The sequence below is a fragment of the Kogia breviceps genome, chromosome 19 (genome assembly GCF_026419965.1).
Source record: "Kogia breviceps isolate mKogBre1 chromosome 19, mKogBre1 haplotype 1, whole genome shotgun sequence".
NCBI classification, from domain to species: domain Eukaryota; kingdom Metazoa; phylum Chordata; class Mammalia; order Artiodactyla; family Physeteridae; genus Kogia; species Kogia breviceps.
The window spans coordinates 45730672-45758111 of record NC_081328.1 but is presented as its reverse complement, the minus strand read 5'-3'; the positions used below and the strand labels follow the sequence as shown (position 1 = coordinate 45758111).

Sequence of the window (27440 nt, the reverse complement as noted above, 5' to 3'; positions counted from 1 at the left end):
ACCCTGGGTGTGCAGAGACCCTGGACGGTGCCCACCCACCTCCCCCTTCTCTCCCCTCCCTCCTCCTCTCACCGGAATTTTCCAGGAATGGGGCCCTTCCTAAGAGACCCCCCCAGCTGTCTGTTCTTTAACAGGGGGCATGCGAGGAGACAGGTGTATGCCCCCAGGCCTGGGAAACCCAGGGATGATTGGGGGCAGGGGGCTCAAGCTGGGCACCTGGCCAGGTGTGTGACTGCAGCAAGATTCCAAGCCTCCCCACCTTGTGTGTTCACTGGGATGGGAGGTGGCAGCCATGACCCCCATGCTGCAGGGTGGGAGAGGTGCCCTGCACTGGGGCAGGCAAGGCCCAGCCCTCCCAGAGCCCCCACTGGCCTTCTCGGGAATGGGGGCTCACCTGTACCCCCAGCTCCATTGGGATCTGCCTGGCCTCAAAGGTGCTGAGATGGAAGGAACATCGAGGTGATGCCAAGAATCCTGGCTCTCTGCGCACCGATGCTGAAAAGAAATATGGAGACAGAGTTTTGGAGGAACGGGAAAGATAGCTTTTCTTATTCTTTGCCTGGCAAAGGGGGAACACAGCAGGCTAGCGCCTTGAGAACTGTGCTCCCCTTTTCCTGGGAATGGAGAGAGTTTTATATTCCAGGGCTCATGGTTTGTGGGTAGGTGATAAGGCTCAAAGCAATGAAGGTCTTGTATTTTTTTTTTTTTTTTTTCTTCTGCAAATTTTCAGCCAAAAGCTGGCATCAGGCAGCTCAGCAACCCAGTCTGGTGTCCCTGAAGTTACCGCTGTGACCTTCTTCCTTTTTAGATGCAGAATCCTACAAGGAAGTGTAGGGGGAGAAGGATGCCAGGTGCAGAGTATAATTCATATGGAATCAGAAAGTAATTAGCTTTGTGAAGGACAAGTCTAGCTACAAGTGTTAGTAGTAACAGCTAAAGAATAACTGAGATTGCTTAACTCTTTCAGGCCTGTTTGGCTGGTATGTGCCTAAGGCTGTTTACTCATTTCTATTTTTTAATTTTTTAACTTTTATTTTTTGCTGCAACAAAGGTGGGGCCTCAGATCTGCAGGGGACGGAGCACAGCCATCAGTGCTGGTCCAGAGCCTCCCCTACCACTCTGCAGGGCATGGTGTGCTGGCCAGCAATGGAGATTCAGGCCCCCGAGGGTGAACAGGGGTACAGAGGGGCTACTAGGGGCTGAGTTAGTAGACAGGAGCCTGCAGGGCCCATCCCTGGGGCGGAATGGGGGCCTTAATCTCAAGATCAAGATAAGAAAATGGTATTAATGTGTCAGTGCATCCAAGGAGACCCCGACATGGGTTGGATGTGGACTTAGGATGCTTCCCTCTTCCCTGGGACTGTCGGGAGCCTCAGGCCTGAAGTTCGATTGACATCTGGTTCACTGGTGTTCTCCCCTGCTTGGCCTCAATCTGCTATGTCATTTCATCTGTCTTACTGCTTTGTACTTTGTCAACACTTCTCGGATTGTACACACGCTGGGGGATAAACTCTTGCTGCTCCCACCTGCCCCCACCTGCCTCCCCCCGACACACCCTGGCCCCTGCCTTCCAGGCTGAGCATTGCCAGGGCCCTGAGTTTGGTGTGACTGGCTTGGTTTCTGGAATACGCTGCGTCATTCAGGACTCACATTGCTGGGGTCTTAGGACCTCGGCCCCCAGTCTCAGGGATGAGCAGAAGTGTCCCCAAACTCTTCCTCCCTGTGAAAACCTCTAGAAGGTGTGGGAGGCTCTGTGACGCTGTGACTCCAGAAGGCAAATGAGCCAGTACCTGGCGGGCGGGGAAGAGATGCCGCCCATTAGGGGGCTGGTGGCTGGGACCGCTTCCCTGGACTGCATGAGAAATACCTGCGCCGGAGGCCCCACAGCACAAGCCCAAGAGGTGCCTGGGAGTCAGTGCTGCCTGGGGGCTGAGGGCTGGTGGGGACTGGGGCAGCTCGGTCCCAGTTCTCTTGTGAAGACCGTGTTGGAGGAGAGAACACGGAAGCAAAGTGGCTCCAGGATTAGAAGATCAGGACCGAAAACCAGCATGGATCCCAAGACCATTCGAGGTGGTTCCAGTTATAACTCGAAGGGGAACAGACAGGCTGGTGATCTGCTCTGGGGCCAGCCCTGAGACAGGCTGGGCAGCTGCGGAGATTTCTATAAAGAGCAACCCCCATGCCGTCCCGCCAGTGGCATCTCTGTGGCCCCTGCGACAAGCACCCGAAGCCACGGTGCCCTGCTCTGCGGCCCCTGCCCACCGGCCCCGCCCTAATCACGGGGATGCCACAGCCACATCCTTCCCGCCCGCCCATGCTCACGCCCGGTCCTGCCGTCTGTCGCTGCCGAGCACCTTCCGAGCCTCCCGGAACTCCAAGGCAAGGCGAGGAGTCAGCTACACCTGCCTACCCGGTGAGAAAGCAGAGGCCCTGCACAGTGGAGGTGCCAGGCAGTGACTGGCAAAGCCAGCCTCAAGGTGGACACAAGGGACCCCACCCTCCCTGCACTGGCCGGGCCCAACTCCCACACAAATGGTGGGGCACACCTGCCCTGCATGCCCTCCCTGGACGCCCTCCCTGGCACGTTGTGGCCACTTCTGCTTCTGTGATCTTCTGCCATTTTCTCCTGCACGGGGCAGGTGAGGTAACTCATAGCTGGCTCGGACCCTGGCCCACTGGGTCAGCTCCTGACCTGATGTTTCAGCTTCCGCTCTCACGGAGGCTCAGCCGTGCTCAGGCCTGGCCCTGGCAGCCAGCTCGCCAGGAGAGACGGAGCGGCAACCCCTTCTTTCCAGCAGTGAGACCAACGCTCGTGTTCTTTGATTCAGACTAAACACTTTTATTGGGAAATAAATCACTCAGCAGAGGACGTGCCAGGAACGTCCTCTTCTCCCTGGAACATACCACATCTGCTCTCAGTCAGGACCGTCCCGTAGGACGGAGGTGCCCACGTGGCCCCAGGTGAGCGCTTCTGGGGGTCACCGGCGTGGGCTACGCATCTTCTCTCATTTTAAAAGAAGGACATTTTTTTTTTTTTTTTTTGCCACGCAGAGTGGCTTGTGGGATCTTAGTTCCCCGACCAGGGATTGAACCCATGCTCTCAGCAGTGAAAGTGCAGAATCCTAACCCCTGGAACCACCAGGGAATTTCTGAAAAGAAGGACATTCTTGCTTTTGCCCAAATATCTTTATTTCTTTGTCCAAGTACCTCTGTGATGATTATGAACAGGATAAGTAGCAAAGAATGTCAGTTAAAACCAATACCTTGGGCTTCCCTGGTGGCGCAGTGGTTGAGAGTCCGCCTGCCGATGCAGGGGACGCGGGTTCGTGCCCTGGTCTGGGAGGATCCCACATGCCGCGGAGCGGCTGGGCCCGTGAGCCATGGCCGCTGAGCCTGCGCGTCCGGAGCCTGTGCTCCGCAACGGGAGAGGTCACAGCAGTGAGAGGCCCACGTACCTCAAAAAAAACCCAAAAATAAACAAAAAAAACCCCCATACCTTACTTATTTCCAACGCACTTCAACCACAACTAAACCATCAGACCCCCTCTCCTTAGATGGGCTGTGGAATACCCGAGAACGTCTGCCCATCCTCACACAGAGGGTAAGGCGTCATTCAGATAACATGAAGGTTACAGAACAAAGTGAGGCCTGCATGGGGCTTTCCTATCGGAATTGGCATCTCAACCTGAGACCAGAGCAACAACCCTTTGAAAAGCCAAGACAGAAGAAGCCAGAGGACAACCTGGATAGGAGGGGGTAGCTTTTCCTGCACAGGACTGAGGCCGGTTGGTCCGGCCTAGACACAGTGTCCCCAAAGCATCGCCAACCCTAAGGTCAGCCCTGCCTGCCACCCAGAGCGTGGCCTTCATCCTTCCCAGATCTGCCCAAAGTCCTTTAAAAACAGGAACCACGATCCAGGCCATCATGTGGGTGGTGGCCCCGCCTTTCTGGAAACTGCAACCACGACCCAGAAGGGAGCAGATCCCAAGCCACTGTCTGCACGTGGAAGCTCGGCCCCTACAGCCCTGAGACATGCATATCATGACCACGGTGCAGGAGGGACACCCGGCAAACCGAGGGGCGGACCCAGAGGTTCTGGCTTCCAGACCCTCATGGAGCCTCCTCGGGTGCCACGCAAACAGCTCATCCCAGGGTCCAGGAATGCTGCCCCTTTTCTCTATGATCCCAAGCAGCCCTGTGACTGCAGAGTGTGGGGAATGCGTGGGGCTGCGGTGGCCGTGTCCACGTGTCCATGCTGGGTGGGCAAAGGGAAAAGTGTTGAGGCTCCTCCTGGGTCAGGGTGGCCGGGAAGAGTCCTGCTCCCATAGCCATTTCTGGGGATCTCTTTGCACTCACAGGGGGTGATTGGCTGTTCTCCCAGAAGGTGCCCAAACCCCAGGCCAGCTGCTTTGTGGGGCGGCCCTGGGACCTTGCCCGACCCTGGCAGAAGCCAACTGATGGACGTGCTGCCCTTATCCTGGGGCCGTGCTACCCAGGCTTCCCCCATGTCCAGTTTATTTACTATTCCTGGCTCCCCTGACTGTTACATTTTTTTTTTTTTTTTTTTTTTTTTTTTTTTTTTGCCGTACGCGGGCCTCTCACTGCTGCAGCCCCTCCCGTTGCAGAGCACAGGCTCCGGACGCGCAGGCTCAGCGGCCATGGCTCACGGGCCCAGCCGCTCCACGGCATGTGGGATCTTCCCGCACCGGGGCACGAACCCGTGTCCCCTGCATCTGCAGGCGGACTCCCAACCACTGCGCCACCAGGGAAGCCCCCCTGTTACTTTTATGTAAAAGGCATGGACAGCTCCAGGACGAGAAGAGGGTTGTTAAGACCTGAACTTGAGCAGACAGATGCTCAGCTGGGCAGAAGGCCCCAGGCGAGCTGCGGATGGCCACGCTGGGAACACCTTCGGACCTTGTGTCAAGGACCCTGGCTGGTGATGGGGCAGAGCCCAGCCTGGCATGAACACGGTGCCAGGGTGACTCTCAGTGGCCAGCAGTGTTGGGGGCTCTGCCCAGAGCCGCCAGAACATCAGATGTTCGCCTCCACCCAGAATCCAGCAGTATCAGCCCTCCCAGCCCTCTGGCTACTGCTCCCAGAGCCGCCTGCCTCCGGAACCTTCTCCAAGATGCCATAATGCTGATTCTGCTTCCCCGAGTGGAGGCTGCTGGCCCCATTCAGCTTCATCCACACTTAAGTCGGTCTCCAGTGGCCGGGTAATGACCCTCTGTCTGCTGACAAACGGGAATTCCACCCCGGGCATGGGATCCCTTCCTGACAAAAGGAGGGCATGGTGGCCTTGCCAGCTCCCAGGCCCCACGTCAGCATAGCAAAGCCAACGCTGATGCTTGTGAGGGGAAACTGGTTCCCTCCACGTACTCACAGTTGAAAAATGATCAAATGTTAGCCAAAATTCAGGATGATTTATAAGGCACCTTGTTCCGTGGAAATGGGCTGAGCGAGAGGGAAGGGGTGTGTGTCCAGCATGGCTGCTTCCTGCAGGACTGCTGGACAGGCCTCCCGGTGCTACGTGAACGTTGGGTCCGCGATGCCATGGTCGGGGTCGCAGGTGAAGGCGATGGTGATGGCGTAGCGGGTGCCCCAGTGAACCTTCTCCACTCGGTGCAGGTTCTCGGACCCCGAGGTGAAGAAGGACACCCGACCTGGGAGAGAGGAAAGCAGAGCATGACCTCAAGGCCACATGCATGGCCGGGCCTCAGAGGACCTGTGTTTAGGCCAACACAGCAACACAACCAACCGGGCAGGCTGGAGAAACAGCTGATGCAGGAAGGCGGGGGTTGGAGACAAACCAGCAGGAGAGCCCTCGCACAGGACGAAGAGCACCCCAGCACCTGGCCCAGCCTCCGCGGGCTCTTTGTGGGGCAACCTGGACTTGGGGTGAGGCCCTGCTGCCACCCCCAGGGGCCTCTACAAGCCATGTGACCTCCTCGGACCCACCTTATGATCTTATTTCTAATCACACATGGAACAAAACCAAACCCTGGAAGGTGATGACAATGTTTTAGCAAAGGATCAGGAAAGACACGTCGAGACAAACACCCAGCGCCTGTAGCTCCCTCCAGGGCAGCTAAAGACAGGACTCGGGAGGTGGCTTCCAAGCGTACTGGAGTGGGGGTCCTTCACCCACCTGTGTTCAGGGGACCCTGTATTTATGTGCTTCCATATTTAACTGGCCTCATACACACCACCGTAGATATTTTAGGACAAACGAGTTGACTGTTACAGAATCGTGGGGGAGGAGCCCCGGGATACTGTAGGCGCCGCATCACCGCCACACGGCCCTGCCCCAAATGTCCTATGACAACTTCATTTCTCTTCAAAAGGTCACTGCCAGGAACTCGACAGCTAAATCTTTGAGAGAGGAGAAAAGTCTACCCCAGAGTCTGCTGCTTTCTGGTTATAAACAGAGAGCCGTGCTCTGCCCGAAAACAAGGGAGCAAAAGAAATCGTGTGACACATGGAAGCCTCTGCATGGGGGCCTGGGGACACCAGGAACTCAGACCCTCCTCTGGACCAGCCAGGCCACCCCTGACCTGAAGGAAACACTCTTTCCCAGAGCAATCTGGAGTCACGCCACTTTCTGAGGCTCATGTTGCTGAAGGACGTTTTGTCCTCAGTCTTTCCACTTTCAGTCACACCTGAGACCTCGGACACGTAGCCAGGCCCGTCTGCCCATCCACGCCATCTGTGCACGCCCCCGCCGCCATCCCGCTGCAGACACAGTTATCAAATGTCGCCAACTTGCAGCAAGAGTGGAGGTCTCTGGGCGCCCCCCACCCCCAGCATTTCTGCACACTTTGCAAACAGAGGCACCAAAGAACAGAGAAGAAAAGGACTGAGGAAAAGTGAAGCTTCTCGTGGCCTGTGGGACAATAGGAAACCGTCCACCGTTCATGTTGGAGCCTCGGAGAGAGGAGAGGTTCATACTGGGGCAGGAAAAGGTGATTTGAAGAAATAATGACCAACACTTTCCCTGATGTGATGAAAACTTTGACTTTTAATCCAATAAGCTTAGCAGGATAAATACTCCAAGTGGGATAAATACAAACAACTCCACATGGAGACACATCATAGTCAAACTGATGAAACCAGAGATTAGAGAACATCCTGGAGGTGGCAGAGCAAAGAGGCAGCTACCATGGGGCAGGGACAGCGGTGACAGCAACAGGGGAGCCAGAGGAAAGGGACAGACAATGCTTTTAAAGAAAAAGGATAAAAACCCACCAATCCAGAATTTAACATCCAGTGAAAATATCCTTTAGAAAAAAAGGTGAAATAAGGACATTTTCAGAAAAACCATCACCAGCAGACCTGCACTCCGAGAAATGCTGAGGCGGAAGGGGAATGCACCTGCTGGAAACCTGGATGAACAGTAGGGGACCGAGGGCTCTGGAAAGTGAGTAAGTGGGAAAACTGAAAACATTCAGCATATTTTCCTGTTCATTTCCATAAGAGAGAATGAACTCTTCTAGGGAAAATGATAACCCCTTTGGCACAGCCTGTCAGAGCAGCTGCGTCACGCTCCCCACCAAACGCCAGGCTCCCTGTGATGTCTGTGCAGATGGGACAGAGTTGGTGACTCTCGTCCTGTCGACCTGGAACGGGAATCTGCTGACCCAACCCAACGTCAGCGTGATAGCTTGTTGAGGAAAGGCCCACACAGGCTCACAATCTTGCCTAAGACCTTCTTTCCTTTTTAATACACCAGTAGTTAAGCCCCACACCTATTCTGACAGCTCCCAAGTCCAGAGCGATCAAGACAATGACGGGCACGACACAAACACCAGGAAGAACCCGAGGACAGGCCACCAGTCATCAGAACCAGGAGGAAACTGTTGGGATGAAATCACAACCCGTGCGGTGACCAGCAGGCCGGCGCTGCTAACTCACCCTACAAGGCGTAACATTCACACGGAGGCGACGGCCCACCCAACCCCAGAAACGTGAAACTTTCAGCATTCATGAACGGAGCTTTCTGGCTTTTTATTTTCTTCAGTAAACAACTATTAGATTATCACCCACTTTTTTAAAGCGGGATTTAGCTCGGCAACTTAGTAACCAAAAATACAGAGTCATCTCAGTTTTGGGAACCCACCTGTATTTCCCCTCTTAGTCCACAAGCATTCCTGGACACCTCCCAGAAGCACGTGACATGTGACCCCCAGCCTTAGCACCAGCAGCTTCTCTGGCTCTTGGTCCATTAAATCCTTGGAGCTGCAGGGTGTTCTGAGCCCCTCCTACCCGCTGACCTGCACCTGGGTCTGCCCCCATCCAGCACTCACCCCCTGAGGGAAGAGAGCCAGTCCTGAGCTGTTTAACTTCCTTTCTGCACCTTCTGATCTCCAAGCCACTTCTGCGTGGATTCAGGGCTACTGAAAGGAGCATTTGGACTCAGTGGCTTGCAGGACTGCCTCATGGCTAACGGGAACGTCCTAAACCAACACAGGTGGACAGCCTCGTTGGTTTGAGCTGCCTTCAGCCAGGCGGAAGCGGACACAGCTACACACCCAGGAAGCAGGGTGACGCTGTGGGGTCAGGTGAGCCACGGCAGCAGGTGAAAGGTGCTGGCACAGTCGAGGTGCCCAGGCTAGAGCCAAATGGCCTGGCTCTGTCTCTGAATCTCATCTGGGGCTGGGCCGGGGCCTGGGCTGCCCCTCAGGAAGCCCCTGGGGGATCCCCGCCCCTCCCCACCCCAAAACCCGGGGAGGAGAGGGGACGATTCCTCGCTCCACGCATGCTCACTGAGCAGCACTGAGTGTCCGAGCTGGGCTGGGGGCAGCAGGAGCTCTGGGACCACCAGGTCGGGGAAGCAGGTGCTGTGCTCAGTGCGGTTTACCCACATTAGGTCAGGATCACTGCCTGGTCTTAAGCTTCGAGTCACTACAGGGGATGGAGCAGGGACTGGCTCTAGGAACTTGCTCTGCAGTGACAGCAGTGACCGTGGCCGCGCCCACCTCCTCCTCTGACGAAATGTGCTCCATGGACGCACTGGACACGCCGTAAACGCAGCATCCCGGGAAAGGCCCACCCGTGAGTCCTACCTGCTCTCGGCTCCACCGTCTTGTTGGCCCCCTCCTCCATGAACACAAACCGCCCGCCACCGAAGTCATCCAGGTAGTTGGAGAGGTACAGCAGCGACGTGTAGTCGAAGGAGCCGTAGGTCACCTGCCGGCAGAGCGTGAGGGCGTGTCACGGTCTGCTTGCGGGAGGACACACTCCTCAGGAAGGGACAGACCCAGGCCTCGCGCTGCCTCCTAACTACAGAAAACCCTCTGCTGAGCACAGGCGTGCGGTCCTGCCTGGGTCCCGCACAGTCAGAGGCGCAGCCCACGCCAAGAAGCCCGCACCCGTGACCCCCAGGGCCGCCACGCCACCCACGCACCCACCAACAGGACCCTCCCGCGTCAGCACAGGGAGCAAAGGTGGTGCTTCCGCTCTTTCTCCAGATGTGGGCACCCCAAGCTTTCTTTTAAATTGTGGTAAAATACACAAACCATACAATTTACCACTTTACCCATCGCTGAGTGCACAGCTCAGGGGCCCCAAGCACATTCACGCTGTTGTGCACCCACCCCCGCAGACCATCCATTTGCCAGAACTCTTCACCCTCCCAAACTGAAACTCTGTTCCCATTAAACACTGACTCCCACCACCACCACCCGGTGCCCACGCTATGCCGTCTGTCTTTTTCTGTCTGGCCCTCTTTGCATGGACATTCTTTTGGAAGACGGCATGGGTGGTGGAAAGCAGGGGATGGGGGGGGGGTGAAATCTGTGCTCTGGGCTCATAGGAGCCTGGACCCTCTGGGCCTGGGTATAATGTAAACAGGAGGCACTATCATTTGTTTCCCAAGGACCCCTTGAAGTCTGGGAGGGGAGGTGGCCAGATAGTTGTTCCATCTGTGGACCTTCAGGACTTATTAGAGGTAAGGGGTGCCATATGAAGAACTTGATTTCAATGTGAGATAGGGGAGTTTGTTGTCTGTAATATGTAAAGCCGGTGTTGTTTCCAAAGACATAAGTAAGAACTCACACAAATTAGCACCTACTTAATAGAGGGAATCAGTGAAATAGGCTATTTTTTTTTCCATGCAAAGATAGTGACTTGCATGTACAAGGAATTTTAATCACATGATAACAGCTCCCAGCCTGAGGAATCATTCAATTAGCAAGACTGGGGTAAGAGATAAGGAAGAATGAAAGAGTCCAAGGACAGCAGCCCAAAGGCATCCTCCCAGTGCCCTATCACACGGCCCCAGGTTCCTGTTATCTGAGCTGCTGTGTTTAGGAATAGATTCTTAAATGATTTTACTGACACCTGTAGGCACCACGGGAGCAGTACACAGAAGCCTCAGGTCAATATCCATAACACATTTGATCAAGGCTCAAAGAGTCCAAAATCCCCACTCCCCCTGCAACCAGCTAGACCACCATCACCGTGACAGTGGTCGTCTCCTGAGAGAGGGTGGGCTGACCAGGAGGGAGAGATAGCAAGCCTGCCAAGGTGACTGAGCCCCTGTCACCTTCTCATGAACTCAGTACCACGCCATCTGTGGGACTGGACTTCCTACACAGACTTGAGCTCCCTCCACCTCCCCCACCAAGACCCCATTTAGGGGCCCCTTATCCAGTATCAGGGCACCAAACATCAAAGTGACCTAAACCTGAGAACAGCCCAGGGCAGTGCTTCTGAATCGCTTTAGCAGTGAACCTCATGTCTACGACCTGCCCAAAACATAAAAGAGACCCGGGGGGCGGGGAGTGTCCAGGAGCCTGACCCTCTCCTGCCCACCCAGCTCAGATTATGCAAAGGAACCACCCCAAACCCACATGAACACAGTGACCTGGGAAGGAAGCAGGTTATGGCAGGTGACGGGGATGGCAGAGGCCGGCAGGGCCTGAGCTATCCTGAGCTAGAGGCTGGAGAGCTTCAGGGCAAGGAGCAGATGCATGGAGTCCCCTCGTGAGAGTATGTCTTTTTGCTGTGTCCATGCGTGAGTGACCCCTTGGCTGTGACAGCCACCCTGGTCCTGTAGACCCTGTCCCGAGCTCTCCTGGCTCTGAGACGTCTGAGGCTACCCCACTTGTCACTGTTGACTCGTTTTCTCTGCCTGAAGAATTTCTTCCTTATCTTTCTTCCTTTGAAGCTGGATCACCGAACCAGCTACATTCAGTGTTGCCTTTCCTGAACCCACACTTCCCGGTACACGGAGGGCTGCTCTTCCTTCGTTGCAGGGAAATTCTCTGGACTCCGTCCCACACGTGAGGCTCCTTGCTGTGCGAACCCGTCTGTCCTCCACACACGTCGTCTTTGCCCTCAACCCCATAAAACCCTGTTTGTCCCTCTGCAGTATCTACGATGATCTTACACTGAAGGTCTCGGTCTTGGTCCCCTAATGAAATAATGCACCTGGGCAGTGGTTATCAATGGGTCAGTGGCTGCTAGGGCCATGAAGTGAGGGTGGAGAGGAAGCTTGATCGTGGTTGGATCAGTCCGAACCCACCGATCAACCTTAAGCCCATGGGAAGAGAACAAGCAGACACTGTACGCCACCTTAGGGTGAAGCCCACACTTCCAACCCGAGTTCCATCGAGCCCTCCGAGCTGCACTGGCTCAGACTAGCCACTGGCTACATAAAGCTACTTCAATTTAAGTTAATTTAATTAAATACTGGGTTCCTCAATCTCACTAACCACATTGAAGTGCTCCCCTCCTCCACTGAGCTCAGACAGACGAGATTAAATAAACACATGAACACCTGACTGAATTTCCGGCAGAAGCCCAGTCTGCGAGCTTCTGCCCAAACCCTCTGCTTATTTTTCACTTTGCTTCCTTTGTTCCAGGGTCAAAGCAACACAGAGATTATCTGGGTCACCTGAGCACACCCACGGCTGGGCTGACCGCCACCAGCCCTCAGACGTTTCTGCGGCCAACTGTCCCCTGGCGCCACGCTGCGTGTGCTGGCTGAGTGGGGCAGTGGCTGCAGTGCAGGCGGGAGAGGGCTTCAGTTGTGGCTGATCAGGACCACTGATTGATTAGGTGCCACTGTGTCTAGGGAACAACAAGAGATCAAGAAAGGGGAATCTGCAGAATCTGGAGTGGTCAAGAGATCCTCCCAAGAAAAGGTGAAAAGTGGGAAGGGGGCCTCCTGGGCAGGGTGCGGGACCCAGGCCCGAGGGGAGACCACACGACAGAAAAGCCAGGTCAATCAAGGCCGGGTCAGGTTACATCCGATGAAGCTCACAGCTCAGGCGGAGACAGCTCTACGTGTGGGAGCAAGTAGCAAAGGATGGTCTCCATCAGGCCCTCACTGTTCTGTAATGTGCTTTTCAGTCTTCTCTCACACCTCATCACGCGAGAAACAAATCTTATCTCCTCGACCGCATCAGTGAGAGAGGAAACTTCTAAAACCCTGACCACGTGAACAGACAGCACCCAGCTCGGGCCGTGGTGGACAAGCCCCAGGTTCACTCACCTTGTCCACGTGCGCGTGCCAGTACTCGTCATGAGCCGTGCGGGCCGCCGTGCTGTTGATGCGGGAGAAGAAGGTGGGCTTCGTCAGGTGCAGCAAGGACGCGCTGATGCCAAATGCCTGGGCGATTGCCAGCTGGACCTTCTGCCGCAGGTCGCTGCCGAGAGGACGCAGGTGTCAGCCACACAGGAAAGAATTCTCCCAGGGCCCATACGGCCCGCACCGTGTGACTACTGAAACGGAGCAGGACCCTCTGGTCCTTGCCCCCAACCCCCATCCCCCATGTTCTCAGCCTGCCTTTTGTCTGTGGAAACACTTCAGCCAAAGAATAAGTTTACTCAGAGAAGTGAGAAAATGCAGAAACAAAGGAAAATAGTCAAACGAGACCAAATAATAATAGTTTAGTCATTAAGCATAGTCAAGGACCTTAAGGACTACAGATAATATTCTGAGCCATATCCTGTGAGCTGTTTTGCAGATACTGAAGCCCCCGCCAGGTGGGGGAGGATGACTACATGATGACCAAATTGAAGCCGTGACATAAGCTACTGCACTTCACACAATTCCGAGAACTGGCCTCAAAGAAATGGGAACCAACCCTGGAACTCAAGATTAACTGTACTTAAAACAACCAAGGTGATGCTGATCAGACCACATTACTGGTTTCAAGCTGTCAGAACCGACTATGCTGTTCTGCTCCCTCCCTCCGCCTATATAACCCTGAAACTCCCCTTTAAAAGCCCCTGTCCCCTGAGCAGCAATCAGGAGTTGGTTCTCGGACAGGAGTCCACCCTCTCCCCCGGTTGCTGGCCTCTGAAATAAAGCAACCTTTCCTCTCCCACCAACACTTGTCTCTCAAGAATTGGCTTTCGAGCAGCGAGCAGCCAGACCTGGGTTCGGTTACACTACAGAGAGACAAGGGCTGGCAAAGGTGAAAGGTGAACTGATGCACACACAGGTCCGCACACGTGGGACAGGGTATCACGTGCACACGCAGGAACCTGAGGGCCAGTTCTCTGCAGGACTGACCCCAGCACTCCCAGCCCCGCCGCCACCTTCCCCCCTCCTGACCTGGGCATTCCTTCCCTCACCGGTACAACTGGAAGTCCTCTTCTGAGAAGATAGTTTGTATTTTATCCCCAAAGTATCTGTGAAAAAATGAGTATTCACAAATATGATGTTTTATTAATGTTTCCTTATTTCCTTTATTTTTTTTTTTTTGTGGTACGCGGGCCTCTCACTGTTGTGGCCTCTCCCGTTGCGGAGCACAGGCTCCGGACGCGCAGGCTCAGTGGCCATAGCTCACGGGCCCAGCTGCTCCGCGGCATGTGGGATCTTCCCGGACCAGGGCACGAACCCGTGTCCCCTGCATCAGCAGGCGGATTCTCAACCACTGCGCCACCAGGGAAGCCCTATTTCCTTTAAATTCAGCCTTTCCTCCAGTTAACCAGCAAGTCCCTGAAAACCAGCTGGTCCTTATTATCTTGGAGCTGCTCCTTCTACAGTGATAACTGTGTCATAAAAGGGAGGGGGGTGGGAGGGAGGTACCTGGCAGGTGGGGTGACATTTATCAAGGTTGGGGGAATCTCTTGCTTCTCCTGGACCTCAGGGAGGATCAAAGCCTCTCAGGAGGCAGCTCTCAGGAGCCTGGCCTTCCACTCACCTCTCCCACCTCTCCCTCCAACCCCACCCCTTGGTCCATTCCTAACTAAGCTGTTCCCTGAAGCTAGCTGGCAAGGATCCCACCCTTTGGAAGAGCTACACCTTCCAGTCCTCATCTGGCCTTGGCCCGATGGCAAACGTCACAGTTTACCCAAGACTTAAAGCGGCTCTGATCCATACACGCAAGCCTCACTCAGGTGTCTCCAGCTGAGAAACGAGCAGAGACCTTCCCCCACCCCCGACCCCAGGGTTCTCACCTGTACAGGTTCACAAAGTGCTTCCCAACAGACAAGGCCCCCGAGTGCAGGTCCAGGATAGACGCCTGGAAAAGACGTTGGCAGGGTGGCGTGAGGGCTGCCAGGCAGGCGACCGAGCTCTAAAAGCCACCAACGTTAAACACGTGTTCCCGAGACCCATCTTTGCACACCCGGGTCAGGGCCATGATGCACACGGGCTGAGTTTCAAGACATTTGGACAAAGGTGTGTGACGGCGGATATTTCTCTCCTGCCCTAAGAATGAAGACTCTCTGGTCTAAAATTCTGAAAACAGTCCACAGATACAGTTCCTCCTTGGGTCTAAGAACAAGCCCTTCCCCCAGCTTTGCTGTAGTATAACCAACACACAACGACCTGCTCCTGTTTAAAGTGTTCAGTTTGGTAAGTTTTGATGCTGGCATGCACCAGCGAAACCACCATCACTACCAGGATAGTAAACACATCCATCACCCCAAATTTCCTTGCACCCTTTGCAACCCCTCCCTCCTGCCCCTCCCCAGGTGCTTTCTGCCACAGCAGCTGGTTACTTTCTAGAACCTGAGGCCCTGGAGTCACGAAGGTGCACTCGCTCTTGGCCTGGCTTCTTTCACTCAGCATTGCCTCCCTGTGACTCCCTCACGTCGGTGCAGGTACCTGCTGCCCACTGTCTCATGGCCAAGGGGCACCCATTGTTTGGGTAGGAGTCACTTGTTGGTCCATTCACCTGGAGACGGACACGTGGGCTATTTCCAGCTTAGGGCTGTTGTAAATGAAGTGGCTGTGACACTGGGACAGCATTTCATCGTGGGAGATGCTCTCGTTCTCCTGGGTAAATGCCCAGGAGCGGAATTGCCGGGTCATAACTCTTTAATGAACAGCCAGTGTTTTCCACCCCTGCCCACCCTGCCTCCAAGGGGCCTTCCCATGTCTTGAGAGGGGAGTGGGCGCCAGCATGGACCACCTCTACCCTTTCTGGGTGTCTTTCCTCATGGATGCAGCGATCAGCCCAGGGGTTTGTTTGAACACAATTTGGGCTTTAAAAATGTTAACTGCACTTAAAGGTATCAAACCTGGATGATTCATTGCAAGACAACTTCCCAAGTAAATGCTGAGCACAGAGTAAAAAGATGAGTCCATGCACGAATAGGTTTTAAATAAATATTCCCCCTGAACTGAACCAAAATAAAAGAAGCTTAATTTTCAGAACTCAAGAGGAAAGAGTCTGCAGAATAAAAGACTCATGAAGATAATCACCAAGCTATGCAGAGGAAAGTGAATCTTCCTACGGGCCCACATGCCAGGAGAGGAGATCCCCATTTGGGACCACACGAGAACTCTGGCCAACCTAAGGTGCTCGCAAGGGGTGGACTCCTAAGCCTGCCCAGGAAGCGGATGAGATGCAGAGCTGCATTGGCCTGTCTGAGCTCCCCATGATTGTTGTAAACGGTAGGCTCAAAACAGCAGGAATTCATCCTCTCAAGCTCTGGAGGCCAGAAGGCTGAGATGAAGGTGTCGACAGGGCCCTACTCCTTCCAAAGGCGCCAGGGGAGGATCTTTCCTTGAATCTTTGGACTTCTGGTGGTCCCAGGGGTCCCTTGGTTTGTGCCACATCGCTCCACCTCTGCCTCCATCTTCACACGGCCTCCTCTTCAATCTCAAATCTCTCTCTGCCTTCCTCTTACAAGGACTCTTGTCATTGGATTTAGGGTCCATCCTGATAATCCAGGAAGATCTCATCTTGAGACCCATAACTTAATGACATCTGCAAAGACCCTTTTCCCAGGTAAGGTCCCATTTACAGTTCTGGGTGGATGCATCTTTCAGGGGCCACTGTTAGACCCCCTGCAGTCTCACCTGGTGGATGACAGTCCCCACACAGCATCTGTGGGAGCCTCCTCCACCTGGCACGGTCCTCACTGTTGCCCACCAGCTCCTCCTGCGTGTGCTGGCTCTCCCATTCCCAGGGCCGTCACCCTCCTCAATGGGCCCTTGCTCATCACCCGCTCTGTTCACCCCTGCCTACGACCTCCCCCCACTGCCCCCAGCCAGGGTGCCTGACACAAAGATGTGATCCAAGGTAGCCCTCCTGAGAAGGGAGGGGGTACTTCATTCCCAGGAGCAGGGCCTGCACACCTGGTGCCCTCGCCTTGCCCTCGGAGGGAGAGCAAAGTTAAAGGGCTAAAAAGAAAACCGAAGCAGGAACGGCACACAACTCACCCCTCCGTCCGATCCTCCCAGGGACAGCCCCTTCTCGGCTATGCTGTGGGGAAGACGGTCTTAAATCAGAATTCAGTTAACAGCATCATCTATGATACATCTAGACACATATCAATCAGCATGACTAACACAACGTTAACAGACTGCTTAATGTTTATGACAAAATCACGTTTGGACCAAAGGACTTGACTTTCAAGCTAAGTGAGTAAATGTTAATATTTTGTCACCATCTCGTCAACCTCATATGACATAGCTTGGGGACAAGTGGGCTTCGTTTCCATCTTTAGCTCAGAGACCTGGTGCTGAGTTGAATGGGTTCCTCTGGACTGGAAGGTCCCTCTCCTGTCATCACAGGCTGGGGGGCAGCCTTTGTAATCACCAGCTCAGGAGGCAGAGGCCACATGGTGGCCTGTGCTGGAGCTGACAGGACCACCCACGTCACCAAAGATGCAGGGGCTTCTGGTGCCTTTGACAGATGCTTTATGGCCGCCCGGGAAACTGACTGGGGGCTGGATCCATCCCTCATACCAGGGACCCTCCCTACCCAACCAGCCTCTACAATGTTATCTAGAAACAGGAGGAGCATCTCCTGCATCAAGATGCAGCTCGGCATGCGGACCAGATGCTGCTCCACAGGGCACATGCTTGTGTCTGAACTCCTTGTTGGAAAATCAAAGCTTCAAGATCTTAGTTTTTAAAAGACAATAAGGAAGAATCCAGTGCCATCTACTTCTGAGTAAGACTTCCTGCCCTGTCATGAGTCACGGCTAGGAGGCAGAAGGGCTAATCCCAACCAGTTTTGGAGAGGAGACGAAAATAGTCTAGTGACTGCCTGGGGCTGCTGGGTGAACACACTGTCTCTACACAGGCACCTGCTGGGCCTCTCAATGGCTGACGGGAGAGCATCCCCCCAACCTCCCCACTGGGCCAGAACTGCTGCCCCTGGAGAGGGCCCAGGCCTCTAGAAGGTTCCGTCAGCAACCGCATCAGTGATGACAATAGCCTCTCCTCCTGGAAATCAGAAAAGCCCCTCTTTGCCTTGGAAGTGCAAAGGGGAATTCTTAGGGAATTCTAATGAATTTCTTTAAATCATCCTTTTAGTGGTAATTCTCTGTGCTTCACCCACAGCCCCACTCTCCTGCTCGTTCAGGACAGCAGCTCAGAGATACGTGTACCTGCGAATCCTCCGGGCTTCGTCCCTGGTGATGATGGCATCGCTGACGCCCCGGCCACACTTCCTCGGGGAGCAGCCTGGAGAGAGTCGAGCCAGAATGAGATGCCACCCCCACTGAACGCCGACAAAAGAGCTGCGCGCTGCTGTCAAGGACTCACCTGTGGGCGGCCCTCCCCAGGGACAACGGAATTTTGTGGGATGGGGCCTTGCCTTCCATGGGATTAGGGGGCCAGATTTGGCAAATAAAATATAGGCCACTCGGTCAGATGTGAATTTCAGAGAAGCAACGGTGACTTTCCAGTACAAGCAGACCCCCTGCGGCGCACACATCTCACTGGGAGGGGGTGGTCCTGGCAGCCCCACACCAGGCGGGTCACTCCTGAAGCAGCTGACACCCTGCCCACCCTTGAGAAAACAGCCCAGAGGCGGCATCCACGGTATTCTAGAACCATCACGGACCACAGATCCAGACCCGCTGGCTAGGGCCTCCTGGATGACCAAAGCTGTGCTTGCAACTGTAGTCACTATCCTTCCGCAGGGCCTGGCGAAGCTGCCCCAAGGTGCTCACCACACACTCCACCCTGCCTCCTCCTGCCTCTGCATCCAGGACTGAGCTGTTTAGAGGGAGGAGGATGGGGGAGCTTGGATGGGGATGGGGCCAGGGTCAGGGTGAAAGTGGCCAGGGTCAGGTGCACAGAGCCACGGCCAGGGTGGACATGGCCAGGGTCAGGGTGGACAGGACCAGGGTTAAAGTGGCCAGGGTTGCCACTGGGTTGGGGTGGACAAGGCCAGGGTCAGAGTGGAAAGGGCCAGGGTCAGGTAGATGGGGCCAGGATGAGGCAGAGCACCAGAGATGGACAAGCTTAGAAAGCCCCTGGTATCCTGGCGCCAGGGGCAGACTGGCTGCCTCGCACTGGGTGGGCCCTAGGATATGTCCTGGCCGATGAGATGGGGCCTTGGGACACTCTCAGGACACACTGGGCTGGCTGACCTTTAGCTTTCATCCTCCTTTCCCTCTTCCTGCCTGGAACGTGCGTGGAGGTGGAGCGATTGTCCTGGGACCATGTGAGCCACACGCTGACTGGGAGAGCTGGGGCGCTCGGCCTGCGGCCGCTTACAGGAAGCCAGGCTGGCCTGGGGTGCCTTTTTCTGGGTCTCATCATGTGGAAAAAATAAACTTCTATGTGGGGGTCATTAGGGGAAGGGTGCCTCAATTCCACGGAGCTAAACACAATCTATTGATATAGGTGTTTTTATTAAGACACAAAAATGCTTTTTATAAAGGTTGAAGATAAAGGCAAAAATAACGATAACCAAAAGATAGCTTGGGGAGCGACATCATATCAACAAATACATATTAACACAAAAGAATTGTGAGAGGGGAAAAGATTGAGAACAGGAACAGTTTCACTAGCAAGATGCAGGGGCAACAAAAGCACCAAGTGACATCGCCTCAAACACCTCTGGTGGTGAAGTGGCCACCACACCCAGAGTCTCAGTGGAGGCCCTGCCTCGTGGTTCCCAGTAACTGTGGACGGCGAGACAGAAGTTCAGGAAGACAGTCTGCACTCGTGAGCGTGAACTAGGAAGCACGCAGAGCTCTGCAGCAACCATTCAGATACACACATTTTTCCAGGTACACGTGCAACGTTAACAAAGACAAATTCGCCCAAAAGGAAAGTCGGTTCAGCGTCACAAGGTCTGTACCATACAGGTTACAGTCTCCAGCTACAGTGCAATTAGAGAGAACCCAAAGTCCATCGACCTTGAAATCTTAAAATCCAGCAGCGACACAACAGGCTCAACGTGAATGAGCATCAAGAGCATAATTTGGGTGACAAAGTGAGTTGTGAGTGGCTGACGATGTCAGTGCACATACACGAGTGCACACGCCACAAACACGCGCGCACACACCACCCAGACACACAGGCCCAGGACAGGCGGAGCCCCTGTCAGCTACAGGAGGAGAGAGGGGTGAGGGAGCGGGAGTCCAGAGGCTTTAATGCACACTCCACCTTTTTTTTTTTTTTTTTGGTGAAATATATACATAACCCCAAATTTACCATTTTAACCATTTTAAAGTGTGCAGTTCAGAGGTGTTAACTCCGATCACATTGTTGTACAACCATCCCCACCATCATCTCCAGAACCTTCTCATCTTCCCAACTGAAAACCCATACCCGTCTACACTAGCTCCCCCTCCATCTCATTCCAACTGTTTTTAATGTTGATAAATTATTAAGTGGGTAGGAAAAATATGTTCTCAAAAGCTGAGACTTTGGAGTGAAAAAGCTGACCAAGACAGAGAGAGCATGCCCACAACAGAACCTATCCACTTTCTTGACCCCTGAGGGGAAAGGCAGCCCCCATTCCCTGGGCGCACCTTTGCCTCCCTTCCTCTACACCCGGCTTGTGTGCATCACAACGGCGCCCCTTGGTGGAAGGATTTAGCAATATTTTCTTGGTTCAAGTCCAAAGCATTGCTCTGAAGAGAAAAATAAACTGAATTTTGTCTTTAAAACCCAGTCACTCTGGTTAGGTTTTTAAAACTGCTGCCCTCGAGCAAAGGAGGCAGGTGCTGGGATGGGGCACAAGACATGGCGGGAGGACCTCTGGTATCTACGTTCCCTGTTGAAGTAACAACACACTGAGACAGAAAATGCCTTTTCTGGGTTCCACTTGCTCATTACGATCATCCCAATTCTGTTACATCCTTCCAGGCAAACCGCCTCTTCCATCAGATGGCACCCACAGTGTGGGGGACCTCAGTGAAACACTGGCCACGGCCTGGGCAGTGAGGCCTGGGCAGTGACCAGTGGGCCTGCCCCTACACAAGCAGGGCCTGAAACACCCACACTTCCGGGTCCAGGTGTGGGCAAACCAACCGGGGGCGGGGGAGGGGGGGCAGCGGCGGAGGGGGGCAGCGGGGGGGGGGTCACCTGCCCACCCCCACCCCCACACTACTTTCAACCTGATTCCCATCAATTCATTGTAGCAAAAAAAGACGCATTCTGAACACACTGAATTCCATGTTAACATGCTGCTCTTTTCCGGATCACCTCGGCATCACGTACCTTCAAACCTTCGGTGACTGTCATAGTCCTCGGAGCAGGGCACCTCGATGAACCTGCCTGGCAGGACCTCACTTCGATGAGCTAGGACCTCAGTGATGCTGTCATCACCCCCCAGACTGCCCCAGAGCAGGAGCACGACGAGCGTGGTGCAGGTCCCCAGGACGGCAACTCTCAGCCACTTCTTCCACACATCCCGAGGCGCCCGGACACTCTTGGTGCTGAGAACAGAAAACAGCTGTGGTCACCCAAATGCACCTGCATGTGCTGAAAATGCAGACCACAATGACCAGAGACCATACCCACCCTTGGTTACAGCCTTAAACTGTTCCCACGCTGGCCGTTGCCAGAGCTACTCTCAATCAGTCCAGAGGCACTCGCCAGCATGGGAAGATGTGGTGGGGAACGTGTCCCTCACCCCATATGACCAGACAGGGCTCACTTGCGCCCAAGGGCAACAAGATGAACTGCCTGTTGGTATTCCTCCCAGCCTGGCCAGGCCCATGGAGAACCTGTTTGCGAGGTCCTGGCAGAGTCTGTGGCACTGATCACGTTGCCTACATCCAAAAATGACTGCCACAACCCCATGCATGTGGTCCCAGTGCACGTGTGTGTGCATACGTGCGTGTGTGTGTGTGCGCACACACACACACACACACACAATGTGAAGTAAGTTAAGCATGAGTCAAGCCCACTTCACTAAAACCACCAGCCAGCCACAAAGAGAATACAACAGAAATGATTCACCAGTAAGACACTTTCTGTACCACAGGGGTTAACTGTGGGATTCACACTGCCTGTGGAGAAGTTGTAGGCATGTCTCTGTGTGTGTGCACATGTATGTCTATGTGTGTTTGGGTGGTATATAACCATGCATATGTGGGTCTGTGTACATGCACGTGTGTTTTCACATGTGTGTAACTGAGCAGCCGTGCACTCTGTTATCTAAGAAAAATGTTAAGGGCTTGAAGCACTGGCAGAAATGAGAAAAGAGATCCAGGCATCCTTTCAGGAGGTGCACCTCATGTCTTCAAGTATATGATTAAAAGCAGAGAGCCTGCCTTCTATTTTTATATGTCTTTCCACACTTCAAATTGCTATATACACACAAATTCCGATTAAATAAATCCCAAGGTGGGCACAGCTCAGTCAGACTAGGTTGGGTGAATACATGATCATTTTAAACAGGGAGCATAGTTGTCCAGAACACAAAGACCTCCACCCCACTCCTAGAACTGCTGACTAGCCTCCAGCCCACCTGGCCTCCTCTAATTAGACCAGGGTGGACACCTCACTCCGGTGGCCCCATCATTTCTCTTCCCCAATTCCGAATGCGGCAAGGAGACTGCCCTCCTATCTCAGCAGCAGCGGCTGGAACCCTAACTGCAGGTGCAAAGCTGTGGGTGACACCTTCGCCTGGAACAGCCCAGCTGCTGAGACAGAAAGGGACAGAGAAGAAAGTACAGAGACAAGAGGGGAAAAAACAGCCTCCTGGGCCAGATTCGGATGCAACACTCCCCTGGAGGTCTCCTCAAAATAAGCACCCCTGTTCAGGGTAAGCTCGCTCAAGCTGCACCCCTAGAATCTTGCCAAAACAGAAGGGGGTTTGCAGCAAGGTCCATGGCCCATGGGGCAAGCACGACAAGGTAATTTATCCTGGAATGATTAAAATACACCCCTGGCTCTTAAAGCTTTAGGCAGAATTCCCTCGAAGGCTACGTGATGAGATCACTTTTTCATTCGTCGGGCCCCCCTGGTACACATGGGTGAGAGATGTCAGAGAAGATTCCTCCTGGGCCGTCCCCCACCCAGCCCCGACCCTCCGGGCGCGGGCCTCGCGGTATTCTTCAGGCCACGCCCTCCAGACAGACCACACCCCTCTAGAGCCCGATTCGCCCAAGCATATACCACGCCCCTCGAGGCCAGGCCACACCCACGCTGCAGGCCCATCCCGGGAAAGGCCCCGCCCACACTAGGTCCAGCCTTTCCTGGCCTGGCCACGCCCACAGCCCTGCCACACCACGCCCCCGCTCCTCCAGGCCCGGCCCCTCCCCCTCGACCAGGCCCCACCCACGCCGCTGTCCGCGAGCTCCCCGCGCTGCCCAGCACCTGCTCGGGCGCCGGCGCTCCGCTGCCCCGTTGCCCTCTGGCGCCTTGGGAGCTCCCCTCCTCTGAGGTGCCATTGGCCAGGCCGCCGCGGAGCCAGGACGAACGCGGGATCCGCCGCGAGCCCGGGACGAGCGCCGCAAGCCCGGGACGAGCGCCTCAAGAGTTAGCGCGAGACCAGCGCGGCCGGGGACGCGGAGCGACGCGTTCCGCCGTCGACCTCCGGTCTGGTGGCCAGGCCTGAGCAATCGGAGGCCGAGCGCCGAGCGGGGCGGGACGGGGACCCGCGCGCATCTGCCCTTGCCTGCCCTCTCCTCCTCCCCTGACCTCCGCGGAACCCGACGAGCTTCCAAGCCTTCGTCTGAAGTGTGTCCTCGCCCCGCCGTGCGTGCTCTCCCGGTGTCTCCAAGCCCACTTCCTGGGGGTATCCGAGTCCTCCTCCCGGGGCTCTCCAAGCCCTTCCTCCCCCCCCCCGGGGTCTCCAAGCCCTCCTCCCAGGGACTCCGCACCCTCTTCTGTGGGGTTTCCACGCCCCTCTCCCCCGGCCCATGCCACACCGGAGGGCACTGGGTCCAGTTGGTGCTCAGTACACATGTATCAGGCCCTGCTGCTTTGTTTACAACATTCAATTTCCCTAGAGAGCCTTAAGTCCAGTGGGCAAGAAGTAAGATCTTAACCAGCCCTGTGGAGATACCTGATTCTGAACGAGTGGAATTAGCAGCGAGGTTCATTCATGAGGATTAAGTCTGAAGAAGGTGAGTAATTTACTGATACAGGGGGAAAAGAAAACCTACTGAGACTCATTGAACAAGAAAAGAGATCTGCCCAACAATCCCGAAACTGGGGAAATCAGATGCCATTTCCTGGGAATTTACCTGGAAGCCCGAGGAACTGGAACAATTGCAGACCTGCCAGGTTGTCTGGTAACAATAATGACAGTTGACCCAAGTCTTTGAAATAATCACATTTCTATAGACTTCATGCAGGAGGGAATCAAAGCAAAGAACTACACACTCACAAGATGGATTACTGAATTCTTCCTCTCCTTTTCCTTTAGATTTTGCAGCAACTTACATTGGTAAACAACTCTGAATGTGTCTGATGCAGGTAAGATGTTTGTGTTCATTCCTGCCCTAGGGCTACAGGAATAATAGGAGGATTTCTCTCTGAACACAAGGAGGCATACACAGGACCAATGCAGACTTCTGAGCTCAAAATTTTTTCTTTGGGGACTTCCCCGGTGGTCAAGACTCTGCGCTTCCAATGCATGGGGCACAGGTTCCATCCTTGTTCGGGGAACTAAGATCCTACATGCCGCATGGCGCAGCCAAGAAAATATTTAAAAAAAAATTTTTTTTTCTTTTAATTCTATTCCCAGGAAAATAGATTTGGGTTTGTTTTTTTTTGGGGGGGGTGTTTTTTAAATGTAAAACAATTCAGCTTTAAAACATTGCAGTTTTTCAGAATGCTTTGTCTTAAACTCATCCACTTCTCAGTGGTAATTTAGGTAATTGCTTTAAGAACTTTGTCATTGAGACTGTCTTGAATATAGTTTATTCTTAAAAAAATCAAACTGATTGGTTTCTGTGTGAATTATGTTATTTCGTGTGCCATATGGATTCCTTAAGGTCAGGGATTTATGAATCCTTGCACAGAATGAGTAGTTTGAATTACTGAGCTGAATATATGACCAATGTACAAAGATTTTCTTTCATTTTCCAATCTAATCCTTTGTGTTTTATGATAGAAGAAATAAGATTTCACTGTTTCCCAGCTGATTCAGTATCATCCAGATACTTTGTCTAGTTCGATATAAACTAGCCAGCACTGATAAACTTGTGGCTTACTTGCTTTTTAAACTATCAATGGCCTATTTTAAATCATAGACAGTTTTCTCTGACCTAGAACAAATTTTTAGAGCTTCTTCCTCCGTACAACCAAGCTGACTCGAACTCTAGAAATATAATTGTTTTTAACGCTATTCAAAGTAGAATAAAATTGAGGATAAATTTTCTACAAAAACATCATATTGTGGGGCCTGAAAAGTGTTTGAGATGTTTGCCTGTTTTCACTGGCGTAGTATACATAGGATAAGAGGGTCTTTAAAACAAGAAATTATTTTGCAGTGATTTGAGTTATTACAGATTATAGCTATCTTATAAGGAAACAGTGCTGTTCTATTTTAGGGACAAATCACAACGAAATGGCAAGGGTCCCTGTGGTTGAACATGGAGACAGACATACTATTTTTTTGATTTGGCTGCGCTGCGTGGCATGTGGAATCTTAGTTCCCCGACCAGGGATCAAACCCATGCCCCTTGTGGAAGCATGGAGTCTTTTTATTTATTTATTTAGTTAGTTATTTTGGCTGCGTTGGGTGTTTGTTGCTGTGCACGGGCTTTCTCTCGTTGTGGCGAGCAGGGCTACTCTTTTTTTTTTTTGCGGTACGCAGGCCTCTCACTGCTGTGGCCCCTCCCGTTGCAGAGCACAGGCTCCGGACGTATAGGCCCAGCGGCCATGGCTCACAGGCCCAGCCGCTCTGCTGCATGTGGGATCCTCCTGGACCGGGGCACGAACCCGTGTCCCCTGCATCGGCAGGCAGACTCTCAACCACTGCGCCACCAGGGAAGCCCTAGGGGCTACTCTTTGTTGCGGTACGCGGGCATCTCATTGCGGCGGCTTCTCTTGTTGGGGAGCACAGGCTCTAGGTGCACGGGCTTCAGTAGTTGTGGCACGCAGGCTCAGTAGTTGTGATGCATGGGCTTAGTTGCTCCACAGCATGTGGAATCTTCCCGGAGCAGGGCTTGAACCCGTGTCCCCTGCATTGGCAGGTGGAATCTTAACCACTGGACCGCCAGGGAAGTCCCAAGACAGACATCTTGATTCGATTTCATGTTGGTGAAATGAGTTCCCTCCCAGTTCATATTAGAATTGAAACAGACATTGGAAGGACCAGGCCAGTTGAGCCTCTGGAGTCTTTAACCCTGAATTTCTCCACTAGGAAGAAGTGCCCAGACAAGAGGTTTTTTTGTTACATGACTTCACAAAAAATAGTACGATGTCGGGTTGCTCACCATTTAAGATGCGACTAGTTCATCTGGACCTGAAAGGAGCCCCACCGAGGGTCTGCTATCTCTCGGAGGTGAGAGCTCCCTTTCTCCTCTAGAGAATCACTTTGCCTTGGGTTTGGTTATGACGTTGTGAACAATCAATGTTCTGTAGGCATGTGCTTGGAACACTACTGTCGGTTCTGTGTTGGGGCACAGTGGTGGCAGCAGCATAGATTTTGAATTTCCCCCAAATCCCCTCACAAAGCAGACAGCAACCAGGATAGCAAAAGGAAAACCAGAAAGGACAAAAGAAACACACAACCTCTTCATTGTGAGCTGAATCGTGTTTCCCAAAAAGATATGTTTAAATCCTAACCCGTCGGACCTTGGAATGTGACCTGATTTAAAGACACGGTCTTTGCAGATGTGACATAAGATGAGGTCATATGGAGATAGGGTGAGCCCTAATCCAATAAGTGGTGGCTTTATAAGGAGAGGAGAATTTAGACACAGAGACATACACAGAGGGAATATGATGTGAGGACACAGGGAAGGTACCACATGAGGACAGAGGCAGAGATTAGAATCAATGCATCCACAAGCCCAGGAGGACCAAGGGTGCTGGAAACTCCCAGAAGCTGGAAGAGGCAGGAAGGATTCCCCTTACAGCCTCAGAGGGGGAGCATGGCCCTGCTGACACCCTAGATTTTGGACTTCTGCCTCCAGAACTGTGAGAGAATAAATTCTGACTGTTTCAAGCCACCCAGTTTGTGGTGACTTCTTATGGCAGCCACAGAAAACGCATGTACTCTAAATCAAAAGTAGGCATCAGGGTATCCCCATGAATTCCACAATGCAAGGGGTGGGGCCAAACCACCGACAGCACAACACCCATGTGGGGTTAGCAGCCGGGCAGGGGTGGTAGAGGAAAGGGAAAAGAGAATTCAGACGATGTCAAGACCAGAGGACCCAGAAAAGAGCCCAGGTAGTAAAGGTCTGTCAGAAACTGGACGAGTTGTCCCTGGCTCCAGGTTGAGGGTGAGTGCCCAAGGCCTCAAAGCACTCCACAATACCTTCCAGAAACTTCTTCCAGAAGGACAGAGCCCACGCTAAGGACACAGTGTTGGGGGAAAAATCCACATTGAGCTGGGCAGGAACATTGAGGGTGAAGTGAAGAGAAGTTTCAAATACTGTGGGGGGACGGGATCCAGAGGGAGTGCAGACCACGTGCTATGGCAGTAGCCGCACAAAGTCCGTAACCGCTAATCTTTTATGTAACAGCAGCAGCGGGAGCCCTGGGCTGGCCCAGCTCCATCCCAAACAGAAGAACCTGCTCTCAAACACATGAGAAAACACATCTCCTTTAAAAATGAGCAACAGAAAAGGAGTGTAGTTGTGCCACACAAAGA

General features: G+C 53.5%; 2 protein-coding genes across 14 annotated transcripts in view; one reads left to right on the top strand and one right to left on the bottom strand.

Annotated features, from left to right (window-relative positions):
- Positions 1 to 5406: 5406 nt before the first annotated feature.
- OGFOD3 (2-oxoglutarate and iron dependent oxygenase domain containing 3) lies at positions 5407 to 23373 on the bottom strand. Of its 2 annotated transcripts, XM_059047000.2 has the most exons (9): positions 22985 to 23373; positions 20879 to 21096; positions 17806 to 17881; positions 16631 to 16673; positions 14416 to 14480; positions 13588 to 13644; positions 12500 to 12653; positions 9066 to 9189; positions 5407 to 5666 (listed from the first exon to the last, which is right to left on the bottom strand). In XM_059047000.2, exons 1-9 carry the CDS (start codon positions 23056 to 23058, stop codon positions 5530 to 5532), a joined length of 948 nt encoding a protein of 315 aa, XP_058902983.1. In that variant the 5' UTR covers positions 23059 to 23373; the 3' UTR covers positions 5407 to 5529. The 2 variants fall into 2 exon arrangements, with proteins under 2 accessions (XP_058902983.1, XP_066877699.1); XM_067021598.1 differs by lacking the exon at positions 9066 to 9189 and having other exon boundaries at positions 22985 to 23202.
- Positions 22868 to 27440, top strand: part of HEXD (hexosaminidase D) — an 18619-nt gene continuing 14046 nt past the window's right edge. For 3 of the 12 annotated variants that reach the window (XR_010838249.1, XM_067021594.1, XM_067021591.1), the window contains exons 1-4: positions 22933 to 23365; positions 23620 to 23736; positions 24039 to 24088; positions 25983 to 26123. Coding sequence is in view for 9 of the 12 variants with exons in the window: in XM_067021594.1 (XP_066877695.1) it covers positions 24074 to 24088; positions 25983 to 26123 (156 nt within the window). In the remaining 3 variants the exon portion in view is untranslated. Of the gene's footprint in view, positions 23366 to 23619; positions 23737 to 24038; positions 24089 to 25982; positions 26124 to 27440 lie in introns of all 12 variants that reach the window. The other 9 variants (XR_010838248.1, XM_067021593.1, XM_067021597.1 and 6 more) reach the window with 6 other exon arrangements.

Excerpts from the sequence above, each read along its gene's own strand:
- OGFOD3 (XM_059047000.2), bottom strand. The coding sequence starts at position 23,058 with ATGGCACCTCAGAGGAGGGGAGCTCCCAAGGCGCCAGAGGGCAACGGG. Across the intron at positions 16,674-17,805 it reads GAAGCCCGGAGGATTCGCAG|CATAGCCGAGAAGGGGCTGT; the intron begins GTACACGTATCT and ends TCTTCCCCACAG. Across the intron at positions 13,645-14,415 it reads CACTTTGTGAACCTGTACAG|ATACTTTGGGGATAAAATAC; the intron begins GTGAGAACCCTG and ends ATTTTTTCACAG.